Source organism: Micromesistius poutassou (assembly GCF_964030765.1).
Source record: "Micromesistius poutassou genome assembly, chromosome: 4".
In the NCBI taxonomy this organism is placed as follows: domain Eukaryota; kingdom Metazoa; phylum Chordata; class Actinopteri; order Gadiformes; family Gadidae; genus Micromesistius; species Micromesistius poutassou.
Window position 1 is genome coordinate 10491630 of NC_140274.1, and position 15580 is coordinate 10507209.

The following is a 15580-nucleotide window of genomic DNA, read 5'->3' on the forward strand; positions in this document are numbered from 1 at the left end:
CTGGTTGTTATTGGTCGTGATGATGGTGGCTGTACCTGTGCTGCTGGAGCTGCTGCTCCAAGCTGCGGGGCGACTCCTTACAGAAGAGCTGGCAGCTGGCGGGGCTGTTGGCCAGCGCGTTGGCCTACAGGAGGGCAGACACAGTGGGGCTAGGTCACCGCCATGGCAACCAGCTACAAAACATTCACCAGCCACAGTTGTGTTCCATGCTAACCTCCCCCCCCCCCCCATGCCGCTCAGCTATGAACCTGCTAATCCTGACACGTCTCCCACATGATAAAGTCGGGACCAAAATACCTTTTGTTAAACAGCAACACACGAGACGTATGGAGCAGGCTTATAGGCAACAGGATTTCATTGTGTCGGGAGAGATTAACTAGACATGTCAGTGTGCTCTGGGTTAGTCCCAACTGAAAGCTTATCTGAGGGTAAGTGTAACTGATATTATTGGTTGAAATGTTAAGCCTGCCAGAGCGATGTACAAAAACATTTCTTCCAAATTCAAAACGTGTTCATTTCCACTTGCTCAATAAACACGCACATGTCTAAAAGTGGCTCCGGCACTGAGAGGTCATTGGGTACCTGCAGTCTGTGGGAGAGGTACTGCGTCTCTAGGCTCTGTCTGCGGGACAGGAGCTGGGGCCCCCCCTGGTACAGAGCCCGGCCCTCCTGTTGCCTGGATGCCTCACCCTACACACACGCAGACATGCAGACACAAAGACAATGTGTCATAACAAGAGATGCGGAAACAGTCGCGTCTGTAAACAGAGCACTCACTGCATGCATGTACGCACACACACAAAAAGCCCAAATCCAAAGGTAATACAATTATGCCCATTAGGGTCAGTGTGTCCCACCGCCAGTCTAACCAGCTTACTAATGCTGTGTTGTGGAAATGCCACTGGGCTCCAGCCAGATGCCTTATCCTAAATGATAAGTGCTCCAGGGACCGGACATTAGTCAAATGAAATGGAGACAAATTAAAAGGATAATGGCTGGTAGCTTCATGAGCATAAGAGAGCTGCATTATTATTACATCAGTGGCGGCAGGCACATTGGAAGCATTGTTTTGTGTTTTTTGTCCTACCTTTCCTGATTTCCTTTGTCTGGTGTTTACGGTAACGATGGCTTAAGGATACTTCCTTACATGGCCATTCACTTGCATTCAGCGGTGTGAGTTGGTATGTGTGTGTCTGGGTGTGTGCGTGTGTTCCCTCTTAGCTCAGGACCAGTGAGTACCAGTTACTAGCCTGGTCCATTTGAGTGACCTCAACAATGGCTCTATTCTCCCTGGCCCGGGCTCCAGGCCCCAGGGGCCCCGAGACAGTAAACAAGCCACAGTTGGCTGCCTCTTCTGGGGTTACACAACAGGCTGGGTGGGTGACTTCTTTCTGATGATGAGGGGTAAGGCCAGTAAGGTGAAGAGGGGGAAAGGCTTGTTTTTTGTCCCAAAGAGGAAGATTTGAAAAAATGTGTGTGAGATTACGTGCGAGCACGTGCGTGTGCAGGCAGGCTGGCTGACCTCCAGGAGGTTGTGCAAGTGTTGCTGTGGCCCGAGGGGACCCGCGGTGCCAGCCCCGTCGCCGGAGCCCATCTGCTCCACCAACATCTGGACCTTGTTCAGCTCCAGGATGCCTTTGGTCCGGGCCAGGTTCTGGAGGTGCTGCCGGAACGCCACCAGACCTGAGGACACACACACACACACACACACACACACATAAATATATAGAAATATTGAACCTTTTTTTATGGATGCACAAAGAGAGAGAGAAGAGAAGAGAGAAGAAGAAAGAAGGAAGGTGAATGAGAACACGGGCTCCTTCATCGCTTGACTGGAGCGTGTGTGTGGCTGGCAGCATAAAGACTGTAGCAGCTGTCCGTAGCGCTCCTCTCGCCCCTGCAGCAGTGTGACTGGATGTACGTCACCGGCTAACGTGGGAGGGTTGGTGTTGACACTGAGAGAGAGAGGGACGAGAGGTAAAGGGGTGGGGGGGGAAAGGTACAGGCAACGTGTGCGCGCATCTGTGCGCATGGGAGTGCAGCAGAAGCAGCCCCGATCACACACCCTCCCGGTGGGGACCGGCTTTGTGTGTGTGAACAGGGGGGACCTGACTCACCCTGATCTAGGAGGCTATTTAAAGACCAACACCGTCGGGTGACGCAAGCCGCTACGCCCCCCCACCCCCCCACCCCCCCACCGGTACGTCATCTTAAGACGTCTTGCCTCCCTGGAACCCACGTCATGCAGGGCGGGCTGTGTGCACGTACATCTCTTTCATCCTGCTCTCCAGACTGTGATTATGTTTTACTGGGCTTCGAGTACGGTTGCTATCAGGTCGTGAGGGGGGGCACTTGTGCTGGTCTGGGTGGAGGGGGGAGGTGGGGGAGAGACGGCGAAGCGTGCTCACACCTCTCCTTCTGGTTCATTAGGTTCCCCACTGCCTACTGTGGGACAGGTCTGTGGTCATGCAAGAGAGACCGGAGGAGAATTCCGTTTGGATTATTCAATTAGTCCTCTTGGTATTAATAAATACTGTAAAGACACCTTAGATATAAATCAATATATCATTTTGTGGACGGAAAATTGCAGCCATTGAAGATGTGATTATTATTAGTATTCAATTATTCAACGACTTCAAGTTCAACGACTGACACAGCTCTAGTCTTTTTTCTGCTTTGTTTTATATCCTCCCGTTTATCACCAAACACTTCTTAATGAGCCTTGTAGCATGCTATTGCACGTAACCACCCGGGTCTGTGAAATGTGCGGGACATCGACCACATGTCCACAAACACAGACACCGGTCGTCTCCCCGCGCCACCATGTCGTGTTTATACCCGTGTTGTGCACGGACACACACACACACACACACACTCACGTATGTTCCCAGAGTGCGCTCTGGTCTGACGGTGTGAAAGGGGTGAGGAGGTGGTTTGACCTGGCAACGTTCAGTGTGCTATGTGTGAAAAGAGGCAGGCGGGAGAGAGAGGAATGAGGACAGAGAGCCAGGGAGAGTGAGAGACTAGAAGGTAAAAGGCGAGAAAGTGATGGAAATGGAGTGTGCAAAGGAGAAGGGAACAAAAGGGAGAAAGCATGAGCGTGAAATGGACTCCCAGGGAGTGACATGGTCACAAGAGAAACCAAGGTTCTCTGCAAGATAGAGGGAGAAACAGTAAGAGAAAGGAGGAGAGTGCGCAAGAGGGAGGGAGGGGAACCAATGCAGGGAACAGTGCACAGTCGCAGCAGTGTAAGGGGTGGGAGGGGTGGGAGCAGGGGGGGGGGGGGCGGACCCTGGGTGAGTGAGGTGTCAGAGGCTCGTCTGCCCTCCCTGAAGCTGATGGGTGAGCGATTGTGGGTCTCTCTGCGCTGGGAGGTCAGGGCGGCCATGGCTGGGTTGGCGGGGCGGGCGTTCAGGAAGGGGCCGGGGGACTGGTGCGGGGCAGGGCTGTTGGCCAGCACCACTTCACTGAGGGAGGGCGCGTCCTCCAGCAGGCTGAGGTCGCTGTGCACCGAGCCCATGTCGTAGCCCATGTCCGAGTCCACGCTGCCCAGGGACGGGTTGTGGCCCAGGGCATACAGTTTCCCTGGGGGGGGGCGATCAGATCAAACGGTTACAATGGATGAAAAAAAGGAACAAAAGAATCATAGTCACTCACTATTATATGAGTAGAATACTTATTGTTCCATACGAATGGACTTGATTGCAACACCTTTTTACAACTGCATTAGCATGAGTGTCATCAAGTAACGTTTCAAAATGACAGACGACAAGGGACAGACGGTTGAACGACCGCACCTTGGCTGGAAGGTCCCGGCTGGTTGGTGACCTCAGAGAGAGTGTGCCTCCGCTGGCCAAAGCGAGCCGTCTGATAGGCGGAGAGCAGGTGGGCGGGGTCGTCCTCGGCGTCGGGCTCCTCCGTCTCGATGCCCTCGTCGATAGACGTCTCCATCATGTTGCTAGGCGACGAGGTGGAGGACTTGCGAAGGACGGCCGGGGGGGGCAGGGGCTCCAGCAGGCAGCCGTTCACCTGCAGGCGAGCGGGGGTGCGGCGCGGAGACGAGGGAAACATCCAAGAGAATCTATTATGGTCTGGCGTCAGGGAGGACACTTAATAGCCCGATGGCGATGCTACAGTATCGGGTCCTTTAAGTTGTTTTAAAGTCATCCCAAGGTTAAGACATCCGTACTCGACGAGCGAGCCGTACATGGACATGACATCCACCAGCATAAGGCTCTGTCGTCCTCCCTTGCGGGTTAAGAGCGGTGCTCGGCTGCACACACACAATCAATGGCGGTCATTTGTGTGGTGAGAAAGGGCTAACTGGAGGAGAGCAGCCACCATGCTGAGAGGGGGACTTCCTTTATCCCCCTCCACCTTCTCTGCCATTTACTGCAACTGGACACATACTAGGAGTGAGTGAGTGAGTGAGTGAGTGAGTGAGTGAGTGAGTGGGGACGTAGGAATGCAGGGTTGGGGAAGTGTGCTCTGAATGAATGTTCCACGGGATTGACACTCCCACACACTTGCGCGTGCGCACGTGTGTGCGCATGGGCGCACATACACACACACACACACACACATAATTTGATGCACACACGCTAGCGGATTGAATACATCAGGTTGAGTTGCCAAGGGCAACCAGAGGGCCAATGTTGGTGTAATAAGAGACCCTAGGTCTAATTCCCCCTTTATTTTTTTTATTGTTGCCTGCCAGGCAAGGGATGTTATTAATCACGCGCCCATGAGCATGCACACAACATTTTAAGGCAGAACATACAAAAACGTTACAGAAGAAGTAGGATAAAGAAAGAGCAGAGACGCCAAGACGAGCACCATGAACGAGGAGAGAAGTGTCCAAGTTCCTTGGCTGCCATGAGGCCCTGCTGAGATTCACATGAGCTTTACATAACCAGGGCCCCCGTCTAATCTTGTCTGCGTACTCATTAAAATGTCAATGACGTACACGCTGCTGTGCCCATACGTTGCTCACAGACGCCGGCTGACGTCCGGCTTATCACCGCGCGGGCGTCACAGTAGATAGGTGATAAGAACCGTTAGTAACGGCCATCCACTTCGTGCCAGGAGAAAAGGTCGGTGGTTATCACCCATGAACCCAAACCACGGCAGGGAAGGAAGTGAGAAAAGAAAAAAAGGGTGTGTGTTTGTGTGTGTGAGTGTGCATGTGAGGTAGTGTGTGCGTTTCTGTATGTGAATGAGTGTGTGTGTGCATTTGAGTGTGTGTGCGCGTGAGTGAGTGAGTGTGTGTGTGTGTGTGTGTGTGCAAGCCGTGAAGAACAGGCAGCTGTCGGTGGTGATGAGGGTGCAGCCTGAATGCTTATATAAGACGGCAAGTTAGCTGCACTGTGATAAACACACGCACGCACGAACGCACGCACGCACGCACACACACTGGGGCTTGCTAGGGCTTACATATCAAAGAGCAGTCGCAGTAAGGCTTACGGGAATGAACTTCTAGAACTTTCCAGGAAGGGCTTGAATAACTTCATACATGGAAAACAAACCCCACAGAGAGAGAGAGAGAGAGTATACTATAACAGAGACACCAGCTATTGATTTTATACAGCGGGCTATGGAGAAAGAGAAGAATAGGGATGGATTCACAGAGAGAAAGAGAGAGAGGGTGACCGACATGAGTGGACCTACTTTGGGGGTGGTGACGTCTTCAGCCATGAAGTTGTGCTCAGGGGGGCAGGCCTGGGGGAAGGCGAAGGAGGTGTCCGAGGATGCCTGGGAGAGAGCAGGGGACCGCAGGAGCCGGACTCCCTGAGGGAGCACTCCCACCTGGCTCGGCCCGCTGTTTGACTGGGGTGGGGGGAGACAGAGAGGAAGACTCATCAGGTGTTAGGCAATATTGAAACACAATTAAAATAATCAAACATAACGAATTATTATATCATCGCAACGCAAGTTTTAATTGCACTTTTGATCTAGATGAGATCCTGGAGATGGGGATGGGGATGGGGAGGGAGGGCAGAGTCCGCTGGTGGGGGACCGTGACAGACGTGAAAAGGCTAATGAAGATTTGAGGTGAGGAGGAGGGCCGTCAAACCCGAGGGGAGATAATGGAAGTGGCAGTGGAGGAGCGGGAGGATCAAGGCCAGGTGAGGGCGGCTGCCGCCGCCCAGGAGGGGGAGGAGGAGGAGGAAGAACAAAGAAAAAAACGGAGGAAAGACCACAGGGGCGGGAGAAATTAAGATATGCTCTTATTTGTTGGGTGCTGCAGGTGTGCATATCAGCCCTTTGATCAAGGGGCAAGGCAAAGATGCTAATCCCTACACTAATACATAACAACCACCCCCCCAACTGGCCCAGCTTGCTGCCGTCACCTTGGCGACGGTCTGCTCGGCGATGGTGCTGGGCCGTCTCTGCCGCGGGTCCAGCCTCTGCTCCACGGGGAAGCTGCAGCGGTGGGCCTTTAGACGCTCCACCAGCAGGTAGTAGATGGCCGCAAAGTGGTTGTAGCTTTTGTTCTGCAACGACTGGAACAGAAAGGGCCACCGAGGAAGACGTTGAATGAATGTATGTTGGACTGGTTTCAACAAGACCGGTGCTGCAGTAGAGCGATGATTCTTAAAAGGTGCTTTAGGTGAGATTTAGGTTTATAATTGTTTGGATTGGAGTTTAATAAGGGATGGCATAGCCATCCACTAGCTATAAGTGTGGGAAACGTACTTGTTTGAATATTTTTTTATCTTTTTATTTTTTTAGTTGACTGCGCCTAGCTCTGTTTGAGACTTTTTAGATTTTAGACCGCTCCAAACTAATATCTGACCAATCAGGGCTTCTCCCTTCTCTGATTTGTTAGGGAATCATCTTGACTGTCAATCTCAGGTGTGTGAATGCAACTCTTCTCAATGGTGCAGACATGTAGAGACGGAGGGATCCGAGATTTTAGGTTTTTTAGTTTTACAATCTTGCTCTCTTCTGCTCCCTCTTTACAAAACTCAAATCTTTTGATTTGAGTTTTACGTACAGCAATATGGAAGCAAATCTGTGTCATCATGTTTTGCATTTGAAAAGCTGTTTAAATCTTGTCAGCCATGTGTCTTGAGCCCCCTCCAACACTAGAAGACAATCAGAGCAGACTTCATCCCAATGGTGGTTTAAACCATCTTAACACAACGTAACAGTTATGATGACAGCTCTTCCCTGCTGGAAAGCTTACTTTAGGCCAAATACTTAATTAATCAGGTCCAGTGGTTTTGACCTCTAAACTATCACCCCCTTTGTGGAAAAGTTCAGCCTGAATATTATATCCAAATATATCAACATATATTGGAGCATAATAATTTGAATTCATGCCCAATAATGTTAATTAATTTAGCTGATTTCAGAACTCTGCTTTTTGAGCTCGAATTTTGAATAAACATAAATGACACAAACCCGAAAACTTAACGGAGCCCTGCCCTTAGATCTCAATAAGTGAACATTGAAAATAATACATTTACATTGTGTTTCTGAATTGGCACAACTTATAAAGCCATATTGGAATTTCAAAGAGGTGAATTGAAAACAAATAAATTCAGTTTACCTTGTTTTCAAAGAATAATATTTCAATGTTATGAATTCAAAGGTGTTTACATCTCCATAAATACAACTCAACGGCTTTTAAAATACAAAACATTACGGCGGTGATTTGCAACGTTAAAAATACAATGAAAACAGACGCTGTCGAATAAAACCCGAGACAAATTGCTTCCAAGCCCACTCTGGGGACTAGGCAAGTTAATTTTCTGCACTGCACAAACACTGTGCAGTTCAGTGGAAGACTGAACTGCACAGTGTGTGGGAGTGTCAAAGTGTTTGTAGTGCTGTCGTGTGGATGAAGGAGAGCGATGGCACCCCGGTCTGTTTGAAGCAGCTACACTCAACAAAATGCGTAACGCCCCATCCTTGGACGCTCCCCGTTCCCTCACCTCCACGGTCTTGTGCTGGTCCACGCCCAGGCTGTGCATCAGACGGAGGACCTGCTCGCTGTACTCGCCCACGCCCGCCTCCCCCTCGTTGGGTGCGGCCGGCTGGTACAGCATGGCCCGCTGCACCGGCACGTCCATCAGCATCCACTTGTGCTCCTTGATCTGGGCCACGGAGAGACGCTTGGACGGGTCCAGCACCAGCATCCTGCGGATCAGGTGTTCACAGTCTGGGGAAGAGGGGGCGGGTGGGGATGGAGGACAGAACACAGTGGGGCTGAGGACCTTTGTCAGTGCACACGAGTCGTTCATTCAAATCGACCCGTTTCTTTGGATTGGTTGGGTTGATTAGATTGTAATTAACGAGCGGGTAGGTGTTTGTCATTTCCAGGCTGAAGGATGCCCACAGCAGGACCGTGGACATTAGGGCTTTTGAAACCCATATGTTTTGGCTAGGAGTTAAGAAACCCTAACTACTACACTATCCTATCCTGTGAAATGAGCTTAATTCAATCAAACCATGCTTGTTAAAGCAATAAGGAATGCTTCTGTTTGACAGTGGTTTAACAGGGACTTACAGCATTCTGTATTAAACCGTCTCTACCTTCCAAGTAACTGCATTGACTAAATAACCAACAAGAATACACCCTCCACCCCAACACACACCTCGGGCATTCTGTCAGTGATTTCTACTAGATGTGTGTGTCTGGCCTCTTCCCCCTCTTCCTGCTGAGAAGCAGCCCCCTATAGCTGGTGGTCAAGTGAGTCTGAAGTCAGACTCCGCTGGGGGCTCTTAATAGCATTACAGTCCCCCAGGCTGGGCCACTCCGGCTAGCCTGCCTGCCTATAGCCCCCATCCCTCATTTTTATACTGCCTCTTACCGGCTGCCCGTGCCACGCTCATAATTTATCTGTAATGGGACTACTACAATATGAATCCTAGTAAATAATGCACATGGCATAAAGATTCATGAAGAAACGGGCGCAGGCACGCCTAGTCCAAGACACACACGCACACACACGTGCGAACACACACACACATGCGCACACACACACACAGACACACCTGTCTGGCTACCCTGCTGTTCTGCTAATGTACCCCCCCTGCCCCACCCCAAATCATTAAGTGTATAGCAGACCACTGAGGCAAAATAAATAAATGGAATTGAATCTTGCATCTAATTTGAAATGCACTTCATTAAAACACAACCTAAAAGGGTACACTTAACCCAAAAGGATGAGGTAAAATAACAGAGCTTAGAGAGCTTAATAAGATTCCACTGTAAAAAGATTAATTTCAAATGCTGTACCCGGGCGTAACTCAGCAAGCCTTTGGACCGCAGGTTCAGCACTGCTACTGCTGCCGCTGCCTTGTTTATAGCAACCAGGAGAGGCTGTGCACAGCACTGGAAGCTAGCAAGTCACTGGGGAGAGCTATGCTATGCAGCTGGCATGGACTTGCTGGCTGATTAGTTGTCTGAGTGATTGACTATCCCAGCCAGTGCGCCATTACACCACAATGACTCCACTACAAAAACATCCCTGTTTGAATCTGTCCCGGGGTGTGGAGTTACACCGCGTCTGGAGAACTGCAGCGCGTTGGTACTTTGATCTAGCACACGGAGACGTGGACGGGAGGGGCCGAGCGAACGCGCTAACCTTTACAATCTGTACTGAGCACCTTTGATCACGCAGTAGACACAGAGCTAGACAATGCAAATAATAATTCAGAATAATTCAAGCGGGTGACTCAGACACACACGAGTCTGAGTCACCATTGGTAGACCCAACGTAACGACAAATGAACAGAATGAAATACCAGACAGAGATTGAGGGAGGGGGTGGGGGGGTCAACTTTTTTCGGGTTGCACAGGTGTGTGCGTATGTGTGTTGTGTGTGTGTGTGTTCCTTGGACGAGCGAGCAATGGGCCGTTTCCCCCCCACCGTCCACAACCATGGACCCCGGCCTGCAGGCTCCTCCAGAGGGGTTAAGGCGGCGTGGCGTGCGAGGCTGCGAGTGCCGCGGTGTGGGGTAGCGAGGGGAACAACAGGAGGTCCGCTATTCCTCCACGGAGGAACCGGCACACGGCGTTCCCGCTCCAGGGGGAACATAGTGTGGTGGGCGGCGTCCTGTGTGTGCATGGTGATGGAGCCGTGTTGGTTTGGCCGCGGGCTGCCGTTACTACCCCTGCAATCCCGTCCCCCCCCCCACCCCCCTGCTCTACTCCCCTTGCCCCCACGTCCAAATTGTTTCAAGATCCAGAACAATTCCTGGTGGACCTGCTCCACCCCCCCCCACCTCCATCACCTCCCACCTCCCCCCTCCCCCGTGGAGAATGTGTTATGCACGACTACAGACAGCATTCTGCTGGACGGACGGCGCGAGTGAGACCCGTAGACACATGGATGATTTTCAGCACTACACTACAGACAGCGAGAGCAGAGAGAGAAAGAGACAGAGAGAGAGATAGAGAGATAGAGAGAAAGAGAGAGACAGCCAAAAGAGAGAGCAGGAGAGAGAGAGAGGTACAGGCTCCTCAGAGAAACAGGCAGTAATACAGGCTGCTGGAAACGTTTCCTGGCTCTTCCCCAGGTTACATAAACAGCCTGAACGATGGAGATAATCTGTTGCTAGTGAAGTAGCACAGCCAACGCTGGCGGTGCTTCCTCAGAACTGTTGGCTCACCAGACTGTCCCACTCTGTGATGCACATGTGCGCACATATGCATCACATATGCATCACATATGCAAGTGTGCATAGCCCCCAAAGTTTTTGCATACTTTCAAACACACATGCATAGAGAGAAACACACACACGCACACACACAAGCTTGTAGAAAAGGCAAAACCTTCAAAATAATTGTTAATGATGTGAACTGACGTCCATGTCCATGTGCACCCGCAGTGCTACGTGCTAACTTTTGCTTCTGACCAGAAAGCCTGGGGATTTCCTGCCTCTGCTGTTGTCGCTCATCATGGTGTGAGGACAGAGGAAGAACCACCTAGTGGTAGGGAATCATTGAGCTGTTCTCAGTGGTGTTGGCGTGTCCCGGTCGAGGCTTTACCTTCGGTCATGAAGTAGGGGATGCGGAAGCGACCTTCTAGGACTCTCTGTCTCAGGACGGGCAGGGTAGGGCCGTCAAAGGGCAGCGCACCGCACACCAGCACGTACAGCACCACCCCCATGCTCTGCAGAGGGAGACGGAGAACACACACACACACACACAGTGTGAGGACAGAGGCTGGGAACAATCATTACATCATATATCAATCAGCGGCTTCCGGATGCGAGCGGCCCCTGGATTATGGTCGGGAGGTGGACTCACATGCACACACATGGCCGTGCACGCAACTCTCTGGATGATTATATCATAGAGTGGGGGCTGTGCTCCGTGATTGGGAATAAAAGAAAATACTTATCTCTTGATTGCTTTGATAGAAGAATAGGCAGAGGGGATTATGCTGGTAGGACTTTGTTCTGAGTACACGGATTCGATTCATTTGGAATAATGCTACTGCATGTAACTTAGCGATTCATAAACTATTCATAAACTAGGCAGGCAGGACAGCGTGGTGGTGAGGGCATTCAACTCCTACCCCAAGGGTATGAGGTACTAGGTTCAACCTTCAAGGTCCACAGCCTACCTATAAGCCTCCTAGTGCAAGATTCCTCATATCTCTACATGTGTACACAAGTCTTCTTAGATTAAAGTATCTGCTGGATTCCACATGTAATGCGTAGTACATGCCTCAAGTTCCCGAGCCGTAACCTAGACTGCCAGTGCCAGTGCTCTTATATTTTATATCCTACCCAGATGTCCAGCTGGGGCCCCTCGTACTGCTGGCCCTCAAAGACCTCCGGGGCCGCGTAGGGGGGGCTTCCGCACCACGTGGCCAGAGGCTCCCCGGGATGGAAGAAGTTCCCGAAGCCAAAGTCTGCATGGGAGCAGAGAGAGAGGAAGGAAGGAGGCAAGGGAGGAAAGGTTAGAGGAAGCCACATCAAACTTTTATTCACACTAGTGGTCTTCAGCAGAAGCTGGCGTGGTGTCTCTTGAATGAAGGAGTTTAATTTATGTGTAATATGTTGGAGGTAGGGAAGATTTGGAGCCTGATTTTGCAAACGGGAAAATTCATGAGAATATTATAATAAAAGAGAAATGAAAACTTTATTGTGGTGGCAGAGGACTGTGTCAACATCCCTGTGGGGTTAGCAGCAGGTTTTACATAAGAAATGCTCAGCATATTTGTTCAATGACTGGCTCCGAGGTAGCCTCCTTGGAGGCCAATATGAGGTCATCAAAAGCCAGCGATATAATTGGTTGTCTGGATAACGCTGATCATTTTATCTTCACCAGAGGATCAGTTTTAACAGAGGTTACATAAGTGAAAGTCTGCATGCATGATTCAGTCCTATAGTTATAACCATATGCATGCAAATACAGACACAGGCTTTCGATCAGTTTTTCTGAGTCTCTCTAGCTGCCTCTCTCTCTGTCTCTCTCTCACACACACACACACACATACACACACACACACACCCCACATCTAAAGCACTCTCCAGAGTACCAAGTCTGTCTCTGATTAAAATTCAACCCAGGGCTGTAGTAACATCTCGGTATGTTGCTCAATCTTCCGGAGCCAACCTACGTGCCTGTCCTCTGCACTAACACAGTGCCGGGCTGTGGCCCTGCCGCCCGGAGATCTGAGGAAACCTCTCCTTCTCCTCTGGCCCGGAGGTGTCGCTTGTCAGGAGTCGGCCTGGTGATACGGGCGCCACGGCCCGGGACATGAGAACAAGGCTGGCTTCAGTTCCCCCTCTATGTTTTTTTTTTTTTTCATTCTTTCTTCCTTTCTTCCCACCGCTCATAATGGTTCCATAAAGACACTGGAGGAGCGTGACGCCAAACAGGCAGATAGCACTAATGAAAGAAGCCAGGGCTTGAATAACAGGGGGCGGCTGACACGCACGCACACCGACACGTACGCACGCACACACGTCACAGCCCGACAGTGATCTGCATGTTGTGATCAGCCACCGGTGGGTGATCCAATACGTCCCCTCAATGATGTTTTATAGAGAACACACATGAAAGGAGAGCCACTGAACATGTGGTCCACATCAGTTTGCTTGTGTAGCATTAGCTGAGTTGTGCGCTAAGCATTAAAGAATGCTACTTTTGTATAGGTCTTCTACCCTAGTTAACCCCTGTTTGGTCCAATAATCATCAAAACCATTGTTGTTTTTTTTATTTTCATATGAGCCCCATTATTTTATGCCAATGATATTTAATGACAGCTGGACACAGCGGCATTGATACTAGTATGTGCATCTTATGTGTATTCAAAATACTGACAATGATATCATAACTAACATGAAAGTATCTACTTTGACTAGAAACAAATAAACCTGCTTCAAAGTAAAGGCTGGTCGATATATGGAAATATTAATTCTCACATTAATAATGGTGAATTTTAAACAATGTCAATAAATATAACGATATGCTTACGGATTCAAAACACGATTCTTCATTCTTCATCTAACTGATTGTATTATATATAGAAATTTCAAGAATGCCATCGGACTAAAACTAGTTTTCCTTTCCCACTGACGGTTCAAACCTCACACACGATCATTTTAAGGGCACATCTTCATTTTACGACAATGCGGTACCATTCAAAGACGCTCAGCGATAACATTGAATCATGGCCCGGCCCTACTTCAAAGAGTAAACAGGAAAAGGCCACCCCCTGGCCTCGGCTCTCCTCCTCCCTGTCTATTACCAGCTTGACCTTTCCTTACTGACCGCTGCCCAGCTTCACACGCACCCGACCTTTAGGAGGTGTAGGCTGGCGCTGCTGGGTGCAGCCCATCCTCAGGGGGCGGAGGGGATCTCCCTGGACGTTAATGACCAACTAGCCACATACAAATCAAATGCAAATGTCTTCCAAAAGGCTTGTGGCTGGCGTCTCTTTCCGACACCGGTCATGCCCAAATCGCTCCCTATTGATATGGGGCGACAACGACAATAACAACGACATGAGCGTTGCCATACATGCAGCGACGTCCGTATATACATAAGGGTATATTTATGTATGAACTGTGAAAGGCATCCATCAGGGGAGGACAGAGCTGAAGTGGGGGGAGGAAGGGAGGGTGAATGAAGAGGGCACCGAACTCCCTGGAAGTCTCTCAGATCTTTGCACTGTGTGACCAACTCTCCCTGTTCTGCCCGATGGGCTGCAGATCACATGTCCTTGTGAGGATGACCCTTAGGGGAGCACAACCTGTGTGCATGGACCAGGAGAGCACCACGTGAAGGGCCTCGTGGAGGCAACGCGCGTCATCCCCTGAACGGCTCACTATGTCAACCAAGGAGCTCCACCTGGACGTGATCAGCATCCATGGGGTGGCCCTCCATCTCCCATGCACCTTAAGTTATGTCTTATTCCGTGAAGGGCTTTTAATTGGCCCAGGGGGACTGTGCTAATTGCTCTAGGGGAGGCAGGGTGATGTCCTTCGACACTTTGCACCACGATGGCAAGCCTTCCCGTGAGGACGCTAATTCCACATAGATACCTGAACACCTCGCCCCCCTCTGAACCTAAAGAACGACATGTGACCCCCCCCCCCCCCCCCCCACTCCACCAAGGTGGTAGTAGTGCCAGCTCCTCACTATACCATTATATACAATTCATATATTTATACACAGTATATTCTAATAATATATGATTAATTATAAATAAATGTTTAAATATTATTATGTATTATAATTATTAAAAGTTTTATATTTATTGATTCTGAATAATTATTATAGACAATTAAATAATGATATCAATAATAATAATTATTACTTATAATCGAATTAATTAATTCATAAATTGTAATCATTTAATCAAAACAATTATGATAATATTGTTACCTTTATTGCATTGATAAAATATATATAGAGATGAATTAAGATGCCAAACATCACGGTGACCTCCCTATCTCCCCCACCTCACCCCCCTCTGCACCCTGGGAGACGCAGGAGAACATTCTGGAGAGCCAGGTCTAAATGCCACTTGCTTCGTAATCACTCTCTAAGGCCTTATTTTCCACCGACAGAGACACCGGTTTATCCAAAAATCACCTCCGTTGTTGACTCCTTGCTTATCTTGGCTTCTTTCACAGAACAACTACTTTTAGCAATAATTCTGACCACTGACTGTGACTGTGGTTTTTCAAAGGGCGACTTTTAGCCTTCAGGGTTTAAGGTGGGACTTGTAGTTGTTTTTGTGTCTAGCATTGACCCAGCAATAAGCGGAGTCTGGCGACTTCATTCAAGTGTTTGAAATGCCTGGGTAAGTAATTAAGATATTCCCTAAGTATACAGCCGTTGAGCTCATGAAGGGTCACGGATAAAAAAAAAAAAAGGTTTCACAATGACCGAAGAAACGACTAGGCCTCTGTACTGCTGCAGATACAGCGTATGGTCAGAGAGGGTGTGTAGGTGACTTGGTTAATCTCATTTGCCATTTCTCAATACCAAGTACGCAAACTACAGACTCACGGACTTGGAAGTGCGTACTTGGCAAGTCCGGACTTCCAAGTACAGACTTCCGCGAGTACACACCGGCAATTGGAACAGCAGCAGACTCGATGT

At 49.6% G+C, this 15580-nt stretch overlaps 1 protein-coding gene across 1 annotated transcript in view; it reads right to left on the reverse strand.

The window, feature by feature from the left end:
- sik2b (salt-inducible kinase 2b) overlaps window positions 1-15580 on the reverse strand; it is a 38041-nt gene that overhangs the window by 3966 nt on the left and 18495 nt on the right. Inside the window, exons 5-14 of the mRNA XM_084467149.1 lie at window positions 11749-11873; window positions 11003-11126; window positions 7941-8167; window positions 6351-6503; window positions 5668-5826; window positions 3798-4029; window positions 3292-3585; window positions 1523-1683; window positions 583-690; window positions 36-124 (exon numbers count right to left, since the gene is read on the reverse strand). Coding sequence (XP_084323275.1) covers window positions 36-124; window positions 583-690; window positions 1523-1683; window positions 3292-3585; window positions 3798-4029; window positions 5668-5826; window positions 6351-6503; window positions 7941-8167; window positions 11003-11126; window positions 11749-11873 — 1672 coding nt within the window. The remainder of the gene's footprint in view (window positions 1-35; window positions 125-582; window positions 691-1522; window positions 1684-3291; window positions 3586-3797; window positions 4030-5667; window positions 5827-6350; window positions 6504-7940; window positions 8168-11002; window positions 11127-11748; window positions 11874-15580) is intronic.